The sequence below is a fragment of the Lampetra planeri genome, chromosome 24 (genome assembly GCF_965212315.1).
Source record: "Lampetra planeri chromosome 24, kcLamPlan1.2.h2, whole genome shotgun sequence".
Lineage (NCBI taxonomy): Eukaryota > Metazoa > Chordata > Hyperoartia > Petromyzontiformes > Petromyzontidae > Lampetra > Lampetra planeri.
The window spans coordinates 4,335,202-4,355,868 of NC_136130.1; the positions used below are offsets into that span (position 1 = coordinate 4,335,202).

The following is a 20,667-nucleotide window of genomic DNA, read 5'->3' on the forward strand; positions in this document are numbered from 1 at the left end:
GCAGTCGTAATGCAAACATTATTTTACGTCTGCAGGTATTGTGGTCTATGCAAACATGACTCCTTGTAAAAAAAGGTGTCAGTTTTGTTGCCAGATAAAAGGGTAAAAAACCAATTATCATATTTTTTCTTCTGGCAAATGAGGTACCAATGATGTTCTTTATAGTTGAGCTCTGGGCGTGCTGTTGGATCTGGACCCTGGTTGCTTTGTCCTGGGATGCCCCACGGAGATGCGTTCCCTTGTCTTTTTCCTGCCCTGACCCCACCCCTATCCCCCTGGTATTTTTTTGTAAAGCATTTTGAGCTGCAATGGCATTGAGATGCTACAAACATTTAATTTGTTGTTGCGGTTGCAATGTCGCCCCCCCACGCAGCACGTTGGCGCGGATCCTCCCTACGGCCGCAGCGTTGGCCTTGCCTCACTTCAGCTACTCATCGCTCTCTTTCGCGATCGGTACCAGCGGCTTTGGGGAACCCGGCATGTCGGTCGATCTGAGCATGGAGGCCAACGCCATCGCGCTCAAGTACCTGAGCGACGCGCAGCTGGCGCAGCTCTCAAGAGGCGGCGGCAGTAGCGGCAACGGTTTCGGAAGTGGTCGAGCAGCCGAGGTGGCCCGGGCATCGCTTGCGGCCAGCCTCTCGGACAGTGACCGTAGCACCGCACCGGGTCTCCTGTCTCCAAGCAATATGTCCTTTGCCACACGGCGGTACATGCAGAAGTACGGGCTCATTGATGGAAGCATCAGCGATGACGACGACGACGATGACGACGATGATGATGGCTGTGATCGCAACCAAGTTGGCGCTGCTCGCTGCAAGGATTTGGCCGGTGCTCGCGTTCCAGTGGAAAATGGAGACACCGTTTCTGACGTTATCGCTAAATCGCTACCCTCCACCGCTGGCAGCTCTTCCCAAACACCTGGCTCGGACTTTGCCGCCTGCATGGAGCACGGGTCAGGAGGCGCGAGGCTCTGCGAACGCCTGTCTGCCCGCCGTAACTCGGAGCCCAGCCTGGTGGCCGTGGCAGAGACCGCGACGGCGGCGGCAGCAGCAGGATCCCGTCGCTCGACGGGCGAAGGTCGGGCCTTCACCGACGCGGCCGGGCTCCGAGACAACAGCACCGTGCAGGTGCTAAAGGGGTTAACGCAGCCGCAGAGGAAGCTGCTGAGCACAGGACACGCCGTGTTTACGAGGCATCCGCTCCGCGTTTTGCCGGAGCGGAAAAAAGTGTTGGGTGGTGGTGGTGGTGGTGGTGTTGGTGGTGTCGGTGATGGTGCTGGTGGTACAGGTCGAGGGGACTCGCCAGAGAAAATCCGAGGGAACGATCGTGAGGAGTCGATGGGAAACATTCTGGACATTGAACGGTTGCGACAGCTTCCCAAGCTCTTCTGAGTTGAAAGCAGACAAGGTGGCGACCTCAGTTTTTTATGTTAGATTTTGTTTGTGTCCGTCTGGGTGGCTCTGGTTATAGCTTGGTCGGGGGGTAAACTCGGACAATCATCTCTTCCAAGGTTGATGAAATTAATATCGATTTATTTTAAGTCAAAAATGGTTTTCCTGTGGATAAACTTGGCCCCGTGATAGGAATGTGTAATTCTCACTACTGGCTCAGGGCTGCCAATGAAGTAGGTACAACCCGAATACTCGTTTAGGTGGGGTGACACTTGTTGACTTGATTACATTTTGTTTGCCTTTTAAACATTTTAAGTTTTTTTATATATTTTAATGAGCTTGTCAATATTATTTAATGCTCTTCTTGTGGAATGGGTGAAGTTTTATCAGTTCCATAGAGCAGTGTGTTTTGTATTTAACCAGCTTGAAAAAAGTTATAAATGCTTTTTTATTCTGTATAATTATATTTTTGTACATTAGTAAATAACAGCAAGGTTGTCTCGCATTACAAATCAATAGTTCTTGTACATACGGTGCTAATGCTTTTTGCCATATGTATATATATTAATCAGTGCCTTCCATAGTTTATATTTAAGTTGCCCCTACCACTGCAGCTCAGCTCTTAATGAGGCCCAACTCTTGCATTCCACAAGGGCCAACAGTGACACGCTGTTTAATAATTTCACATCAAACCTTTATATACTCAGGAAATGGGTGTGTAAGCCGTTTGAATGTTTTTGCCAGTGTTGTTTTTTGCCATTAAAGTTTGGCGTGTGTGTTATGTATAATTTATTTTTGTTCTTTGGTTGTGTGAACAAACACCCTTCGAGCTTCAAGTGTTTACTCAACGCACAGTGAATTCCACCTTGGTATTTCTCGACATTGCTTTTGGAATTCACGTCTGTGAGCATTTCAGCAAAATTATATCCATAATCAAATGCGTGTAGAAGTAACGTTGGATTTTTATTTAAACGCCATTGTTACGGTGCAGCCTATGACCAAATCGTCTGAAAAAGCTAAGCAGAGTTGAGAGCCTGGATAGTGCTTGAATTGGGTGACCACCAGTGCACAAATATGTTGTCAGACGTCTGCGGGGCCCTGGTACTTGGTGGGTAGTATACGGCAGTGCAGCAATTCTATGACTTTACTTACGAACAAGGTGGGTTCCAGAGGTCTTGTTCGTAAGTTGATTTGCTCATAAGTCCAGCTTTTTACGCCTGTCGATTCCAAACATATTGTACGGCAGGTACGTGAACAACGGGAATGGCTTTAAAAGTTGTACAATCTCCTATAAATGTAAATGCCACGGGTTCTTCATGTTCTGCAGATGTAGATGCCACCACCGCCATCTATTTCGCGGCAAGTTTAACTTAGACTCTCGATCCGAAGAGGACCAGGTTTGCTCGTATCTCTGTAAGTCGGAAGTTCCTAAGTAGAGGATTCCACGTACGTCTATGGTCCCTGCCTTTATCAGTGCATACTCAAGTGTGTGGTGCGTGGGGGTGGGAGGGGGTTTAGATAGTTGATTAATTGTGACGTAGCTTTAACCCATAGCCCCTCACCCCTTTCAGAATGATCACCAAAGAAACATGGTCACATTGTCTTCTCTGCTCGTGTGTTGTGTGTCTTTTGCTTAAAGTCTGAAATAAATGTGTAAATGTGATGTCCATTCGGTTTGTTTCTTTTGATGTGGTATATTCTCTAATAAAGATTTGCTTTTACTGATATTTTGCATTTGTTTTGCTTTTTGAAAGGTATAATCCGTTCAGCTCAATTGAGACTGAGAAGCCGCAGCGTTGGCAATTGTTGTTTCCTGCTTATGCACAGGTTATTTAACAAGCTATAGTGAAATGTTTTGACAAAGGAAAACAGTTTTCAACAATACAATAATTTATGGTGATCTTCTTGGTTCTTTCGGTAAAGTCCGGTGATAACAGACCTGAGGACGGCTGCTTGTGTTGTGGCCGAAACGTAATAATTGTTTTATTTTTATTATTTTATAATTTCCCTTCTACGTGACTTTACCGAAAGAACCAAGAAGATGAATCCCTGCAGTCACGAAAGCTTTAAATCGAAATTTAATTTATGATGACTAACAAACCAACGGAACGCAAATATATAGGAAGCTAAGCAGTCTTCCGAGGTAGTAAACGTCTCGCCACCGTGACGCCAAATATAGGGTGGCTCCTACGTCTAGAATCATAGGGGAAAATAACGAATTCATATTTTGTTTCTGCAGTCCCAAGATGTATCTGAGTAAGTAAGAACATGTCCAGATAATTCTACTCAGGAAATTGGAGTCAAAGGGAGGTCGCTATTGAATGGGAGTCAAAGGGAGGTCGCTATTGAATGTAACAGACTGCATCCAGACCGCGAACCAATAACACAGAATTGTGTTAGTTTTTCCTTTTATTCCAGACTTGTGGGACACCCTGTGTAGACTGCGTTCTACAAAACAGATGTCAATGTTGCTTATGCACCCTACGTTATGCAATGTCTCCGCTCTTGCTTATCCAGACTACGCAATATAATACGTATCTCGACATTGCTTATCTGTATTGCATTATATAATATGTATATCGCCGCCCTGCTTATCAAGGTTACGTTATACAATTGACATCGTAGTTGTACCTATCCAGATTACGTTATACACTTTTTCTAAGAACATCGCATATATGAACTACATATTATTTGGGTATATGAACTACGTTATACAATCGGTCTATTCTCACACTGCTTATCTAAACTACGTTATATAGACAGTTTGGCCTTGTACTGCTTATCTAGACTACGTTATATAGACCATGTCCTTGTACTGCTTATCTAGACTACGTTATATAGACCATGTCCTTGTACTGCTTATCTAGACTACGTTATATAGACCATATTCTTGCACTGCTTATCTAGACTACGTTATATAGACCATGTCCTTGTACCGCTTATCTAGACTACGTTATATAGACCATATCCTTGTACCGCTTATCTAGATTACGTTATATATACCATGTCCTTGCACTGCTTATCTAGACTACGTTATACAGACAATCCGCCCTCGCGCTGCTTACCTAGACTACGTTATACAGACAGTCTCTCATCGCCATGCTTATCTAGCCTACGTTTTGCAATGCACCTATCGCCGCGCGGTGCGTGCCGGGAGGAGCAGGGGGGATAAAGATGGCGACGCGCGGGCTGAGTCTGACTGAGGTGGGATAACGCGCGAACTTCGTAAACTTTGTACCGAATTATAAACAAGATTAACGCATCTAAACTACAACGTTTGCCTCATAAGAATGACTGGACGGAGTATGTGGTTTGCTCTGAAGCCGTGGCGCTGTTGTGTTATATATTTTTAAAAATATATAATAATAAAATGCAAACGTGCGTAATGTTGCCGGAAGTGTTTGTAGAGTTTAAATTAAAAAAATAAGTAGTTTCAATGTTTACGATTATTCTGTCTGGAGTTTAGTGCGAGGCGGGGGTTAATGAGTTTCGGTACAGTGCGTTGTGCGGTGTAATTCATTGTACGCGTCGTTACAATGGTGGCGGACTTGCCCCTGCCATAGGAATGTAGAATTTCCACTACCCGCTCGGATACGCAGGGGTAAATGAGCGGCGTTCGTCGCTCGTTATATTAACTCTAAAAAGGAAAAGTACAAAGCATAACTACGTTCACAAGTCGGCGAACTGTTCATTCAATGAATACGAGTGTAAATATCCACTGCGATGCATTGTACACCGATTGAATTAACGCGGCCGTATAATTCGGATGTCCACGTACAATGGAATGCACGGTATAGTACAGCACGTAAAAGCATACGATGACAACGTACTCGACGGCGAGCGCATGTCAAATATAAATGCGTGTTCATTGCATAATGCATTCAGCAACAGCCGCTGACCACGACCCGCGTGGTGTGAGGCCTTCATCCAGCAGTGGATTGCTGCACATTGCACGTCACGCACAGTGCCTCGCACATTGTGATCGTGCATTCGATGTATGCGTTGTGGATACGTGGGTCATGGTGCGCGGAACGCGATCCGTGTTGATGTGCGGTGGACAGGAATGCGATCGGAATCGTTTTTTTTGACTGCAGGAGAGAATCCGATGAGCTTTGAAGCTATTTTTCACAGATGTCCAGTAGGGGCGGGTCACGTTCAAATTGCAATAGTTCTGTATGCAGCAAGGACATTTTTGTGTTCAGTGTAAAATCACCCATAATGGATGTAACACATTTTTTTGTTAACCCTTTGTGGATATAATTAACGCTACAGCCATAATCACAGGCACACATTGTCTTTAGTTAACTAGTTGATAAACCCAGTGAAACAATAGCAATTCTCTCTGGATAACATTTAATAACACAAATTAGAGCTAAACGTACTTTCGGTAAAGTCACGTCGGTAGACAAATAATAGTTCAAGTTCATTTATTAGGTATAGTCCTGTGAGCCATTCGGCTCTTGAATCGGGTGCAACCGCAACAAACAAAAACATGAACAAGAATGCATCTTAGAGTGACTATGTGCGAACAGAAAATCAAAGAAAAGACAGCAAAATATTGCAGAAAAATCACCGTACACCAACGTTTCGAGTGCAACACAAGCAATCGTCAGGTGGGACAACCACAGCCTTCAGTTTTTGCTTGCTGTAGTTCTATTATTTTTCTACCTACGTGACTTTACCGAATGAACCAAAGAGTATGGATTCCTGCAGTCACGAAAGCTTCAAATCAAGACTAAACATACTTATACAAACACATATGCAGACATGCAACATACATGTATACACAAACACATGTACACGCATATAATGACGATAATAATTTGAACAGAATGATGAGAGAGGGACAACAGGAAGAGACACACAAGGGAAGAGATTGGTCGAGAGAGGCCAGTGGAAAGAGAGACAGAGAGAAAAGTGGGTCGACCCAAGACAGACACTAGGGGAGAGAGAGAGAGAGCTACCCTCACCTGCCCCCCATTGACCTATGGGACCCCCCAGAGTGTCCTGACCCGAGCATTTGAGAAATGCCGATGTAGATCGTGTATATTATATAATAAGTATGCACACTGAGTTACTCGGTGTGTAAATTGTGACTCAATATGTAACTTCTAATTATGTTTTAGAATTAATAGACAGCCAAAACATGGTACAAATATCTTTGGGTGTTTGATTATAACTATACATCTGAAAGTAGATATATTTTTTTATTTGTTTTCCCAACAATTGCAGCCCAGAGGTTGATTGGTTTTTTAACTTGTAGTCATAAAGGTCAGTCTAAAGTTCAGCATTTCTTTAAATATTGTTGCGAAATGCAATATTTTGTACATAATCAGTTTTTCACTTCTTGTTGATTGTGATGCAAAAAAAATCAGTATGGATGGCATCCTACTGGTTATTATATTTTTCCTTCAGGTCTCACAAAAGAGATGTATGTATCTGCATACAGAACAGACAGGACTATGGTTTTTGTTTCATGAATGTTAGCAATTTGTATTGTGGTTATGATTATTTTTTGTAGTTTGGAGCAAAGCGTATATTTATAACATCCCTGCTTTGCACTCATTCTTAGAAATGCTGGAAAACATCGCATGCGATAAGCTATTGGGCAACGAGCCATACAACATGCATTGATAAAGATATAATTATTTTCAAGAACGTGGCTTGTGTTGAAGTTGTCAAAAAAGTGATAAGGATTGGGTTAGTTTTAAGGGCTGTTTTGAATTTGTTATAATGTCAGCAGTAAGTATTCTGGGTTTGAGATAAGGATTTGTGTTTGGGGTTAGAGTTGGTATTATTCACCGATGCAGAGATGCGTTTCACTATTGGCACTAACTGTTAAGCTGTATTTCCTATTACTCAGGCAATAGTAGGGAGCTACATCATCGGCAGTCATGATCTAATCATTACTAGATAAAGGCCCCTCGAAGCTATCACCGTCTCTAACGGTCTTGGGATGCTGCAATCCATATCACGTTCACACACGAGTAGGTTTCGTCACTCCAACTGCTGCGATGGATGTTTTCTCAGGTGTATTCGCTCCTTTGGCTGCCACTGTCGTTAGTCCCAACCATGAGCAATCATCCCTTCTGTGGTTGGAAGTACACTGATTGAAAGGAAGAAGAACACTTGGGTTTTAGAAAAGCAAGTTAAAGACATTGGCTATTAAGAAAAAAAATACTTGGGCAGGAGAAGATACATAGTAGGTATGCAATTAATTGGCGATTAAAGTAGATTTTTATGCTCATGATATCTTTAGAATGCCATGTGTGAAGGAATTATATGTTTCTGTTAGATTTGTTTACACTATGATATGTTCTATAAAATGTATACCAAAAATATTATATGGGGTGAAACGGGTGGCAGTGGTTAGTCTATTGTTTTATGAACCTGGTGAGCAAAATTTGATTCCTGGCTGTGGCTAATGCCACTAAAGAGTGACATCTTAACTGGTTCTTGGTCCTTCAACCTTCACTCCTGACCTTTGGTAAATTATGGTAAAATAAACCTGGTGATCAATATAGCATAAAAAAGGCCTTCATTCAACAGATGTCTTTAAATTCCTGATTATATGAATTCACTCCACTGTATAATCTACAGATTTATACTATTATTGATTCTACAATGCACCACAAGGCTAATTAAAATAACACTGGAAATCGAATAATGTGCCACATTTATGACAACTCATGAAAATGTTAGTGGCGTAAATTGTTGCACCCCTAACAGTGATAAAATCATACTTGAAATTATAAGCACATGCTTGGTAAGTTTGCTTGCTGAGATAATGAGATCCGCATCTATTTCAGCTCATGCTTTTATGGACTTGCATTTTCCTCGTAAAAAAAAGTTACCACTGCCAAGTGTTTAGGCGACCGTAATGGCCAAGCCTCTTAATTGAGCAAAGATCCAGATTATCCGATTATGTCAATATGGGTTTGGCTGAATTAAGAATCCCCCTTGAGTCCTGTAAGCCGCAGTGAGAGCAGTTATGCTTAAAGCCCTTTCCATAGTGGGTGGCTGAAATGGGTGGGTGGGTGGCTGTTAAGTGAAGAGCATATTAGAACACATGGCACAGGATTTTTTTTTATCCAAAGAAGATGGCTCGAGGAAAGCAAGCGTTTGTTTTTTCAGATTTGCAGCACATTCTTAAATCTAATATCGAACATTTGTGGCACATAAACTAAGTGAGGGCAGTGTGGCATGTCCTAGCGGTAATGCTGCTTTTTGTAGAGGTTCATGGATAAAAATCCAGCGGCAGCCCTGATCAATACTGTGGGTGTATTAACCATGAGTTAGCACCGCCTGCTTTACAATGGATGTTTTAAGACGGCAACAGTATACCATTGTGTGCTGGAGTCATGGTTAAAATTTGCCTAATTTGAAAAATTACCCACAAATTAGTCATTTGGGCCTATACATAGGAAGTGTCCCCTCTACTGCCAGACCATAGAGCTTGGGTAATTGTTCCGCTTTGTGTGGTTTTGTGCCCGAACGCGCAAGATCGACCGAATGGCCCCCTCTCATTTGTAACTTTTGTGATGTTCTGAAACACATTTGGGATTTGCGCAATTCTGGTAGTACAATGGCTATCACGAAGACACCACGTTTATGCTTTGCAGAACTTTTCTGTCTTGAGTTTATGGCAGAATTGGCTGACAGTTTCTGACAATCGTGTAAAGTGACTGCCAATGAGTTGCACGTAGATTGGTTGGACGCCGCAAAGTATGCCGGTGAGTGAATAAGTGGGTGAGTAAGTGTGTAGGTGAATGGGTGAGTAAGAGGGTGAGTGAGTGGGTGGGTCGGTGAGTTGGTAAGTGAGTGAGTTCTGCATAGATTGCTGGGAAACGGGTGCAGGGCGCATATCTCAATGTCGTCTTGGTGCATGGGGCGATCAGGTCACTGTGTGCCACCCACCAGAGTTGACAACGACAACTGGCATTGGCAGCAACTGGCACCGCGCACGTATTAGCTCTATTAGGATGGTGCATTTTGGTGTAAACATTTGTAGACGGGCATGCACAGCTCGTATTTAATCCTCTGTTGGACTGGAGGCCAGTGCAAGGCTGAGCTGAGCAACACACACGCACAGCCTTGGACACCGAACAGGACAAGTGCTGTAACGGTAAACAGGATATGTCACAGGATGCACCGTGCAGCATGATTTCCATGCACGTGGTGTCCAATGTTTTTTTTATAAATATCTTTCTGTAAGGAGAAGCCGTGGTCGTGTTTTTATGTCATCTGAAACTGAGGGTTATACCTTCATGTTAAAATGGAAGAGGAGGGAGGAATGGCTTGGGTGGACTAAGATTATGTCGGAGACACTGAGCCGCACTGCTGATGATTTTGAGTTCAATTTCAGGTTCTGGCCAATTGTGATTAAACCGCGTCCCCAAGTTTAATAGGTTGAAGATCTCATCCCTTTAACCAGTGACTGTACATGTTTTTTTTAATTAATGTAACTCATTCCATCCATGTAAATTAAACATTTTGGTTTGATTGCCATGCTTAGGGGCCAATTTCATGTAAAACAAACTCAGTTTTTAACTGCTAATTTCTCGGTTCAAATCTGGGTTTAAGTCATTGTGGTTCATTCAATTACCAAGTGTAAAGAGATGGTATTATCCAGTTCACAAATTACTTGAGTGCATAATGTATGTTTTACTTCATTTGGTTTATTCCAGCTCTGAAGGTTACTCATTTTGGTTTTCCACAATACGAACACTATACGGCAGTGTTTTCTTTATTGTAATTGTGGTCAAAAGGCTTGCAACGGAGAGTGGCACTCACGATAGTACAGATAAGAGCTCACGTGCATTTCTTGAATTGAGCAAGGTTAAAGGAACTTTCCAAATCATGGGATCTCCTTTGCCAGTACCAAAATATGATAATAGGTTTTTCCCCTTATTTCTGGCAACAAAACAGGTGTTAAGATGTTAAAACACCAAACTAAAACCTTTTACAAGGAGTCATTTCTGCACTAACCACAATGCTTGTGGTCAGAATGCAAACAAAAAACATACTCTGATAATATATGCATTGTCCTTGAAACTGATTGGTCCACACCAGAGACAGTTTTCTTTTGAGCCTCGTGTCAAACGGTGTTCGACCAGAGGACGCCAAAAGGCGTACAACTTTCCAAAATAAAGTCCGCGGGCGGAAACAATGAGGAAAGGGCATTGTTGTGTTCTGGCAGTAAGGTTAGCTATGGGAGGGGGGGACCCTTTCGCCTGTATCAAGATGATTAAATGATGACATAACAAGCTTTATACTCTTTTGGGTGTAAATATGGGTGTTGAGATGTTCAAACATCAAATAGATACTAATTGCAGTGCATCACGTCTGCAATAACCACACGTACAAATATGCTTGGATAATGTATGCATTGTCCTTGAAACTGCACCAGAGACGGCCTCTTTTATGGCATTATCCTAACAGTGCTAGACAAAAGGCAAGCAGTACAAGGCCAATGCAAACACTAAGGCATTAATAGTTTTGGTTAAGAAATTATAGCTATGGGACCCTTTTTTCAGTATCAAGATATTGAACGATAAGGTTGTTGAACGTATGTACGTATGTTGAATTTCTTTAACACCGTACGTAGCCAACTGCTGATCGGAACACGTTGTGAATGACAAGAAAAGCTCCGTCTTGTAGAACGAGTTCTGGAAATGGACATAAATATCAAGGTGTAAATTCCGTGAGAACAATGACTGGTCATCATCATCCTCACGATCCATGGGCAGATAGTCCATTGGTGTCCATTGCACATTTCGCAATTATTTTCTATTTTCCTTTGTCTTGTGCCAATATGCCCAAGTCGTGTCCCATCTTTCTGGCACCCATCACTTCGTGACTGCTCGTAGCAACAATTTGCGTGACATTTTCCAAGGCCAATCAACCTCTATTGCACGAGGTTGTGCATTGCTCCCCGTGAATGGCGACAAGTCTTGGTGTCATGACTTGCTGTCAATAACGCAAACGTAAGAAGTGATGACAACACAAGAAAAATTGAATAGTTGCCGTCGACAACATGTGGTCATCATACGATTAAGTGGTCACTGAGCTCAAGTGTGCACACTTGTGGAACACGGTGAGCATGATGACGATCATGATGAAAGAAACATATATAATTGCATTATATCCATCAGCAGAGCCTAATTTTTATCTGTAGAATGTATGTCATGGTTGTGTTCCCATGTGGTGCATGTAGAGTATATAGTGCCATGTGAAATTACTGGAGGAATCCAATGAGCTATAAAGTTCTTTTTCACAGATGTCCAGGAGGGGCGGGTCAGCAAGTTACAACAACAAACAAAACAATAGGAGTGCAAAATAGAGAAAAGGTCAGCAATTCACTAAAATAAATAATGTATACAAGTACAAATTGCAAAGGTGGATTAATTCCTACCGATTTGCAGCACCAAGTGCAAGCTTGGGTAAAGCAGCAAAACAGCATCAGTCCCAGAGATCCCACACCTAGACAACACAGTCCCTGAATAAAATTGCTAATTAAAATTGAACTATAGATACACGGGTAAGGGCCAAAGTTGCAAATCACATCGACAAATGTGGTTGTACCCAGCTCTAAATAAGGGCAATCACTAAAGAACCTTTTAGCTCTACATTTTCACACACATTCCACATCGATAAATAGCATACATTGCAATCGTGCAGTGCTTTGACCAAACACGTGGTAAATCTGTATCTATGTAGTGAGTCCAACTGAGTTGCAGAAGTTGTCTTGGGAGCAACACTATTTATTACACCAACTCAACACAACATAACGTAACCTCCACTTGGGTGTTGAACGCCCATCTAACCACGCTACGGCAGAACTAGACACGGTTTCGCTATCCCGGTCCGGACCACGAGCTGGGTCCTGGACCGCGTGGCTACAGGCTTCTTCAACCCGACGTGGCTCTTCTTCACCAACAACCCGAAGAACCCCGAGCCCCTCACAGCCCCCCCCCCCCCCCTCGTTATATCGGCCTAGGCTGGGGCTGGCTCTGCCTCTCGCCCCGCCCACCTTCTAGATCTCTCGAGCTCTTTCCCGAAGGCTCCCGAGAGCTCCTCTATACCACGTGACCGCCCAGCGGCCCCCGTCCACCGGTGGCCCCCCTCCATTATCATCCGGTCACGTGTCGGCAGGTCAAGCAGCGTATCATGCCCCAACGTCACCCTGGCTTGCTTACACTCCCTCTCGCTCCCTCACCGGAAGCCCGCACCGCACACTGTACGTGGTGCCTCCGCGCTGACCAGCGCTCACCCAAGCCCCGCTAGGGCTGGTACTACGCCCAGTAACCGGGCTGCGCATAATGAGAACGTTTTATCCGCCGTGGCTTCGCAAGCCCAGCACCACACAGTGACATTCACAGTCACTACAAATATATAGCCAATGAGCAAATCACCCGGAACCGTGCCTGATCCTGTCAGATCGTAGAAGCTCAGTGGGGTTCAGTTTGCTTGTTTTAGGTGGCCACGATGCATGCCAGGTTGTCAACGGGTAGTGGGTGATCCAGCAACTTCCTGGATTTTACCCTGAAGGTGTTTGGCACAGTTTCAAGCGAAACGTATTATCGAATTGCTCGGTTTGGGTTTGAGAATTGCTCTACAGCTTTCCAGTGAGCTTAAACAGTAATAGTTGGCATACAATTCGCTTGTACATGCGACAATTTAATTTGTTTGTTTATGTCAGGTGGTATCGGGTCTTATGACACGTTTGGCCAGCCTAAACATCTATTGTGAATAATAAAACTGCCTGGGAACACCTACACGTTAATAAAATCCGTTGTTGTAATGCACGTCTATGCTCATACGTCTTCACCAATCTACACTGACCAGCGTGGTGAAGTACGGTCAAATCCCACGACACACGCGGTCAGAAGTCGGGAGAGGTCAGAAGTTTATTGCCCGAGTTAAAGACCCTGGAGCTACAGAGCTCGCTTTCCCGGGCCTGTCACCCCGGCAGACAACTGCATTGGATTGACAGAAAAGGCTGTAACTGTGCATTTATTTTTTAAATAAATAAATCCGACATTTACAATGCTCCATATTCAGCAAAATTCTGAAACGGAAGTGCCGACGGCGCTGAGAAAAACGAAACTTACTTAAACGAAGCCGAATAGAAAATAAATGTTTTTAGTCTGCCGATCTTAATAGCACCGATTGTCACGGCTGAGCAGACTTCAGTCGACAGAGACTGCTCCAAGCCACAGGGCTGCCAATGGACAGCTCCGGTCTGCTCTCCTAAACCGAGCAGATCTCACAGCAGGTCCATAGCAAGATGAGCGTAAGTGCCGTGATGGTATCCGTGGGCGGATGGCATTGCTCAGGTAGGGTGGTTAACCGATTGTCTTTGTACTCTGGTTTTTTCGGTAAAGTCACATAGGAAAATTTTTAAATAAATCAAATGAAACAGAATGAAAACAACTAAAATCAAATCAAATCACGTTTCAGGTGCAACACAAGCGTCCTTCTTCAGGTGTTGCGCCCGAAACGTCGTGATGTGATTAAATTTTTGTTGTTGTTTTCATTTATTTTATTTTTTATCTACGTGACTTTACCGAAAAGAGTATGAATCCTTGCAGTCACGAAAACTTCAAATCTACGATTGTCTTTGCTATTAAAGCGAGCACTGTTACCTTGTACTGGATGGACTCTCTTATGCACTGTTAACCAGTGCAGCAGAGGCTATATTTGAACAAAAAAGTTGCCGTAATACTGATCCCAATACGTTTCATGTTACCTCCATCCATTAACTTCACCCATTGTAAATTCCCATCCATTGCAATCTAGTAACTGTTTTACTCATCGTCATATTTCTGTATGATTGTTTTCTGCTTCGTATGAAATCGTTAGTTGCAACGAGCATCTTTAATTACTGTATTGCATCTTGCACTTATGTTTACGATAGCTTGTTTGTCCGCGTTATCTCTCCATTTGACTTATGGCAGTCTTGACCAGGTCGCCAGCTTTGTAAAACAGCCCATGTAGGCTCAAGTTCTGACCTGATAGAATAAATGTATCTGACTGTTGTCTAACAACCACCCTCACGTACAGTGCAAATGAAGTACAACATACATACATACCTCTTAGCATAAACCATCAGGCAAACTCCGATCATTCTCGCAGCGGCTTTTGGCTAGTCATTGATAAGAGTCACCGCATCGCGCGCATTCAGATGCGCTTCTGCGGCCATCTGAAACGCTCTTCTTTCCAATATTAGGAAACCACTGGAGCTATGCACTTTTAAAGTTAGATTGAAAACTCATTTATTTAGAACTGCTATTTGTGGTTAGTTTGTTGTCCTTCCCCGCACCTTTGTTTAGCACGTTCGGCTACGTACGGTGCGAAAGAAGTTCAACATACATGCGTACATAAATGTCTGCATTATGTTTTTTGTTATTTTATTTAAACTCCTAATTGTACTGGGCTGGCTTTTTCCCACTGGTATTTCCCTGGAAGCAGTCCTCTGTGGCGGGTGGTGTATGTTTACTCTAAGGCGTTGGTGACTCTGTGGTTGAGCATATTCCAACCTCTTTACAAGTTATCACAGGTTCCATGTAAAACCGCGGCATGCGACGTGATTGGTGAACGTTCAAATTCGTGAGACTTTTTTTTTTGCCAGGAAAAAAACCTTTTGAGAGAACACGTCTTTTTGGCTAGGTTGACATCGGTTTAAATTAAAACAACAGTGTGCGGTACGTTAGAGGCCGAGATGCTGAGTATATTTCAGATCCCAATATTCGAGTGGTTTTTACACTCGAGGTTGGTCTCAAAAGTTTTTAAATGGTTTTGGCATGTTCTTCTGAAACACTTGCAATCTGAAGTTAGCTCATAATTGATTCATTATTTTTTTAGCCAATGGCCTTTGCAGTTTAATTTTGATTTGGAAACGCTCTAGAATGCTTTGCATGAAGGGCGTTATAAAAGCACATGTTGTGTTGTTGCAGGATTGTTGTTGTCTTCACAGTTTTTTGTTGTTGTTGTTCTCTCTTCGCCCATCACTCTTGCACACTGTCAAGAATGTCCAGGATACCGAGCGACCGTTGAGAGGTTTCGAGTCTACTTAATTACCACTTGGTCCTGAACATTTCGCTTGAAAATATTCGCAAGTGTGTGTGTGTGTGTTTTTTTTACGCGACAGATTATTTGAATTGATGCTGGCAGAAGGATGCATTATTGAGAGACTTGTTTCGAGTCCCGGATAACTGTTCTGTCGCTGCCAAAGTTGGATTATTTCCAATGGTGTGTGGTGTTTGTGTGTCTTTTACAGCTATCCAGTGGAAATCCTGTATATGAAAAATACTATCGACTGGTGAGTAGCTTTACACATCCCGCATCACATCATCATGATCATACTTGTCAACATCACATAATGATTATAACCGTTGTCATGATTATCACCATTATCATCATTCTTGTTATTCTGGTTATAATTTTCAACATCATTGCCATCATCCTCATAATTGTTAATATCAACACTGTCATCACCAACACCACCAACTTGATATATCGCAATGGCTGGCAATAGCTTGGTGAGTTTTACTTTTGTCGATCAGCTTCCTCCGTCTGTGGTGTCTGCACCCAGCGAACTGCATTTTGGCTTCAAACGTTATGTTCAAAACGGCACTTTCAAAATAACTAACCACTCACGGTAGCTCAGAGGTCCGAATGTTGGGCTGTCACCACTGAGATCTTTGAGCAACATACCCCGAAAGCTGTTCTGAAGTCTCTCAGTAATTTTTATCTGAACTGGTTCTCATTAAATAAGCCTCAAACCGTGTGTCGGATAGCTTGGTTCACGGAGCATAGGTAATTCGTTACGAATGTACAAAAAGCATCACCGTCACCATCAGTTGTGATCAATCTGCTGCTGGATGAAGGCCTCCCCATGCTTTCCAACCCTTATCTGCTTCTGTAATATTAACAAAGACAAAGATTCCCCATATAGCCCGAACAGACTGTTGGGTCAAGTGCTGTTAGCAAGTACCTTTGAAGGCCGGCACAGCACACGAGGGGGTGAGTGGCCAGCACCACGTCTGGTCAGCTTTGTCTGTCTCGTGGCGCTGTTTACACATCGCACCACTGGGTTCATAGCACAGCACGCTAAACACTACACTGCCACCCTCTGTGATTAGCACGGTTGGTTACGTATGGTGCGAAAGATGTTCAACATACATATTAACGATCCACCTAACACACCTGCACACCAGGTGAGATCTCATCACTGGGTAGACATCCACTGAGGGGCACTCACTCTGTTGGCTGCCACCCCATCGTTATTCTCATCCGTTCTGGTGACGTTGACTTGTCCTGCTCAATCCCACTCACCTCTATTTACTGTCAAAAGTATGTCATTAATCTGTGAGGTCTGTTCTCTGATCCATGTGTTCCTCTCTCTGTCTCGAAGTGTAATGCTAAGAATGCACCTCCCCTTGCTTCTTTGTTATTTTTTTCAACTTTCGTTCCGTGTATTAGATAAGAGCTATTTTTTGTGGCTCTTCCTGCAACTAATCCTACAATCTCAAGTTACAGCATGTTTGCTTCTTCACGTGCCCTCTTTTCAACCACCAGAAAAGCTAGGAAAACCGGTTACGTCTGCCCGGGTCGTACGACTAACATCTTGTTGGTCGTACAGGTCGCATTTGAACCGCGTCAGTCCAGTTTGCGGTGTGACTTGGCGTCGAGCTTTTGTAATTCTCAAGCTGTTTTTGTGGATTTTTGTAACGAATCAAACCCTGTTAAATACGGCCTATGAAAGGAAAAACACTTCGGCAAGTGATGTTTCTCTTATTTCTACTGTCTGTGGGAAAATCGGGGTCCGATTTACGACGGCGTTTCCAGGAAGTATTTTGTCATAAAAGTGGGGACCAGCCTGTACTTTGTTCTTCCTCTATAACCAGAGTTGTATTTGTTGACATACAGTTTATTTTACGGACTGACTAAAATTTGACCCACCACCACCATCATTATCGTCATTAACAAAAACACTTTATACCCGACCTGCTCCTACTGGACATCTGTGAAAAAGAGCTTTATAGCTCATCGGATTCCTCCAGTATAAATAAAGATTCTGATTCTGAAATGAATAACTAAAGGCGGTTTGTTGGAAGTACAGGTATGGCGCAAATTTACTTATCTAAGAAAAGACCAATGTGCTCCCGTTTCGGGAACAATGCAGTGGCACCCAAAGGTAGGAACGCGCTCAAGGTGATGATCACTTTGGGAGATGGAGCATTGAAATAAGTTATTGCGCAGCTGATACGTGGAACGTTATGTTGCAGGACCCTGTGAGTTTAGAAACGTGCGTTTAGATTATTTGGCTGCTATAAATTTCCACGTGATAAGCCACTTTGTTGAGCTATCATTTGTGGCCAGGTCGCTTCTGAAAAAGAAGCTAATAGCTCAGTGGGTTTTACTTGGTAAAATAAAACATAGTTTAATTTTATATAGTTTTTTGTGACTTGCTTACCTTTACCATATACTATTCTTCTGTCGTGTTTTTGTATTGTTGTTGTAATTTTATGACCTGCCCCGACTGGATATCTGTGAAAAATAGCTTAATAGCTCATCGGATTCCTCCAGTATAAATAAAGATTCAGATTCTGAAATTGTGATAGCTTCATCTTGCAATGGCTTGATCGTGGAAGATCATAATGTTGATGACGGTTACCAGTAAAGTAACTTTTGGACCACCCTGTAAATGCAAAAGTGAAAATCCCAAAAAAGAAACAGCTTTTTAGTTAATGGTTCCTTTAAACAGAAAAAAACTTGTGGAAATTGTATTGAGCTTTGACGTTTATTTTTTACTTTGGCCAATATATATTCACAATAACAAACCGTCAAAATTAATTATTAACGTGACCTTAAAATAGCAAAAATTTATAATTGGTGGCTTTTTCTGCCAATGTTCCTTCTTTACAGAGGAGAGAGGGGGAAAGGAGATTGACTTATTGTTGGAGCTTGTACTGCTGGGAATTTAACAAATAGGAAATTTTAAGCAATCTGACAACTGTTTTTAATTGACACAAGTAGTTTAAGAATAACAACTTAATTCTACGTTTTTATATCTTGTCATTCATGAAAATGTAACCTCAAAACGCCCTAAAATGTTGCAACGCGCACTGATTTTCACAAACAGGCGCGGGAAACCAAGTTGGGAAGGCAGCCAGAACTGGCACCAACACTTGCCCAAGCTCTGTTGGTCCTCCATGTGGGTGTTTGGCCAATTTACTAGAAGGCTTTGAGACCATAAACTCGCCACCCTTGAGAACCCGGTTTAATCGTGGGCAGCTGACCGGATTCGAACCTAGGGTTACAGCGTTGCCAGCTCAGTGCTCTGCGACCTCCTGAGCCACTCGGCTACCCCTAACCTCCTATTTTTCTTCACCGCTATGGGGTTATACAGGTTGGAACAACAGGTTCCACACTGCCCACCAGGGATTATTTGTCTGTCGTGCATATGGGGAGGGGAGGGTGGGGGGTGGGAGGAGGGGTGGGGCTGGGTGGAGAGGGGAGGGTGGGAAGGGTGGGGAGGGGCTCGGTGGGGAGGGAGGGTCTGGGTGGGGAGGGGCAGGGTGGGGGGGCTGGGTATTGGGGGGTGGGAGGAGTGGGGCTGGGTGGGGAGGGGCTGGTCACCCCGTGGTGCCCTTATAAAACTCAACGTTTAACCTACACACTACACTATACACGACACGATACACTACACTTATACAGGTAGGAACAACAGGTTCCACACTGCCCACCAGGGATTATTTGTCTGTCGTGCACGAATGCGCTGTCCAACCAAGTTCCTACCTGTCCACTCCGAAGGAACGTGTTTGTCGGCTTGTTTTATGATTACACTTTTTTCCAAAAATAACGTTGAACGGGTTAGTGCAGGGGTCGGCCACCAAAATTACAAAAAGTGCCATTTTTTTCGAATTCAGAGCCGCAATGCACGTGAATACGAGAAGCGGGTCCTTAATAAATAACATCACGAAGCAGTCCCTTAAAGAGCCGCCCGCATGCGGCTCTGGAGCCGCATGTTGCCGCCGACCCCTGGGTTAGTGCATTGGCTCTCTTTCTTTATGAATGTGGGGTACAGGGCAACTATTGAAAAGGTTATAGCATATGGACTAAATGTCAGTCCATAGTTGTGTTACTTTTTGGGACTTCTCCTTGTGTGCCTTCACATGCAGCGTCATGACGCCAGCTGTTTATTACCAGGGTAAAGCCCGATGAGCCCATAGATGCTAATTTTCATGGGCGACTTGGCCGGCAGGGAACAGCGGTAGCAGAGTGATGCATATTGTAATTTATGCTTTGGTACTTAGCTTCAGTGGATGTACTGCTTTTAGGCGCCTGGCACAAGCACAGCCGTTATTACTGCTGATTAAATAACTTCCGAGGCCAAACGCATGTTTGAAAGAGTTATGGAATCCACGCATAAGCATGCTCTTTCTTTTTTTATTTAAAGCTTTCTCGACTGCAGAAAATTTGAAAAAAAAATCTTGCTGTGAATTTCACACCTGATGATGATTGCTTGTGTTGCAGTCGAAACGTCGTGAGAATTTTTATTGTTTGATATTTTTATTATTTCATTATTTCCCTTCTACGTGACTTTACCGAAAGAACCAAGAATATATATGCTCTTTCTTGTTATGTTATAAGCCAGTATTTATGACGATCGGAGTGAATAAAAAACATTTATCTAAAGCCAATGTTTCGTGCAATGGCCTTCATTCAAAGCCAGAGAACTATTGTGTGAATGAATGCTGACTTTTTGTTTACGTTTGAGTCTATATAATAGCAGCATTTGTTGTTAGTGATGGCGATAGTTAAAAAAAAAACGATTGTGACTTGCCAAAACTGCCGCCACAACGTTTTGCGTGCAGTTGCTCAACTATTGCGCTGGCTTTGTGCAGCTTGTTTTATTTACACAGTAGCTTTTGGTTCAATATTAAAAAATATAAAAAATAAAGACAGGAATCCTATAATTTGATACGTCCTTCGTGAAGCCTGTATGCAGTGCTGGCCCAGCGGTTCGCTCGCAGTACCAGCACTACGCAACTCCGCCACCCGGGTTGATTCCCAGCCAGGGCTAACACCATTGCCAAGTGGTGTTTGAACCTGTCGTAGGCCACTCCCAGGCCAACGTTTACCTAATTGAGTACACATCAGAACTGACATGAAGAAGGTGGCCAGCAGTGATGCTAGCCACAGCAAAGACAAAGACACCCTGTATAGTTTTAAAATGACTTTTTGAGACAAGTGCTGTTGGCGAGCA

General features: G+C 43.2%; 2 protein-coding genes across 4 annotated transcripts in view; both read left to right on the plus strand.

Annotated features, from left to right (window-relative positions):
- The window catches only part of STIL (STIL centriolar assembly protein), a 29,461-nt gene extending 26,345 nt beyond the window's left edge, over positions 1 to 3,116 (plus strand). The window contains 1 exon segment of the mRNA XM_078605423.1: positions 374 to 3,116. Within this exon segment, the coding sequence (XP_078461549.1) occupies positions 374 to 1,391 (1,018 nt within the window). The 3' untranslated portion in view covers positions 1,392 to 3,116.
- A 1,367-nt stretch (positions 3,117 to 4,483) lies between these two features.
- The window catches only part of LOC144726665 (uncharacterized), an 84,715-nt gene continuing 68,531 nt past the window's right edge, over positions 4,484 to 20,667 (plus strand). Inside the window, exons 1-2 of one of the 3 annotated variants that reach the window (XM_078605424.1) lie at positions 4,484 to 4,595; positions 15,673 to 15,714. In XM_078605424.1, the coding sequence (XP_078461550.1) occupies positions 4,566 to 4,595; positions 15,673 to 15,714 (72 nt within the window). In that variant the 5' untranslated portion in view covers positions 4,484 to 4,565. The other 2 variants (XM_078605425.1, XM_078605426.1) reach the window with 2 other exon arrangements.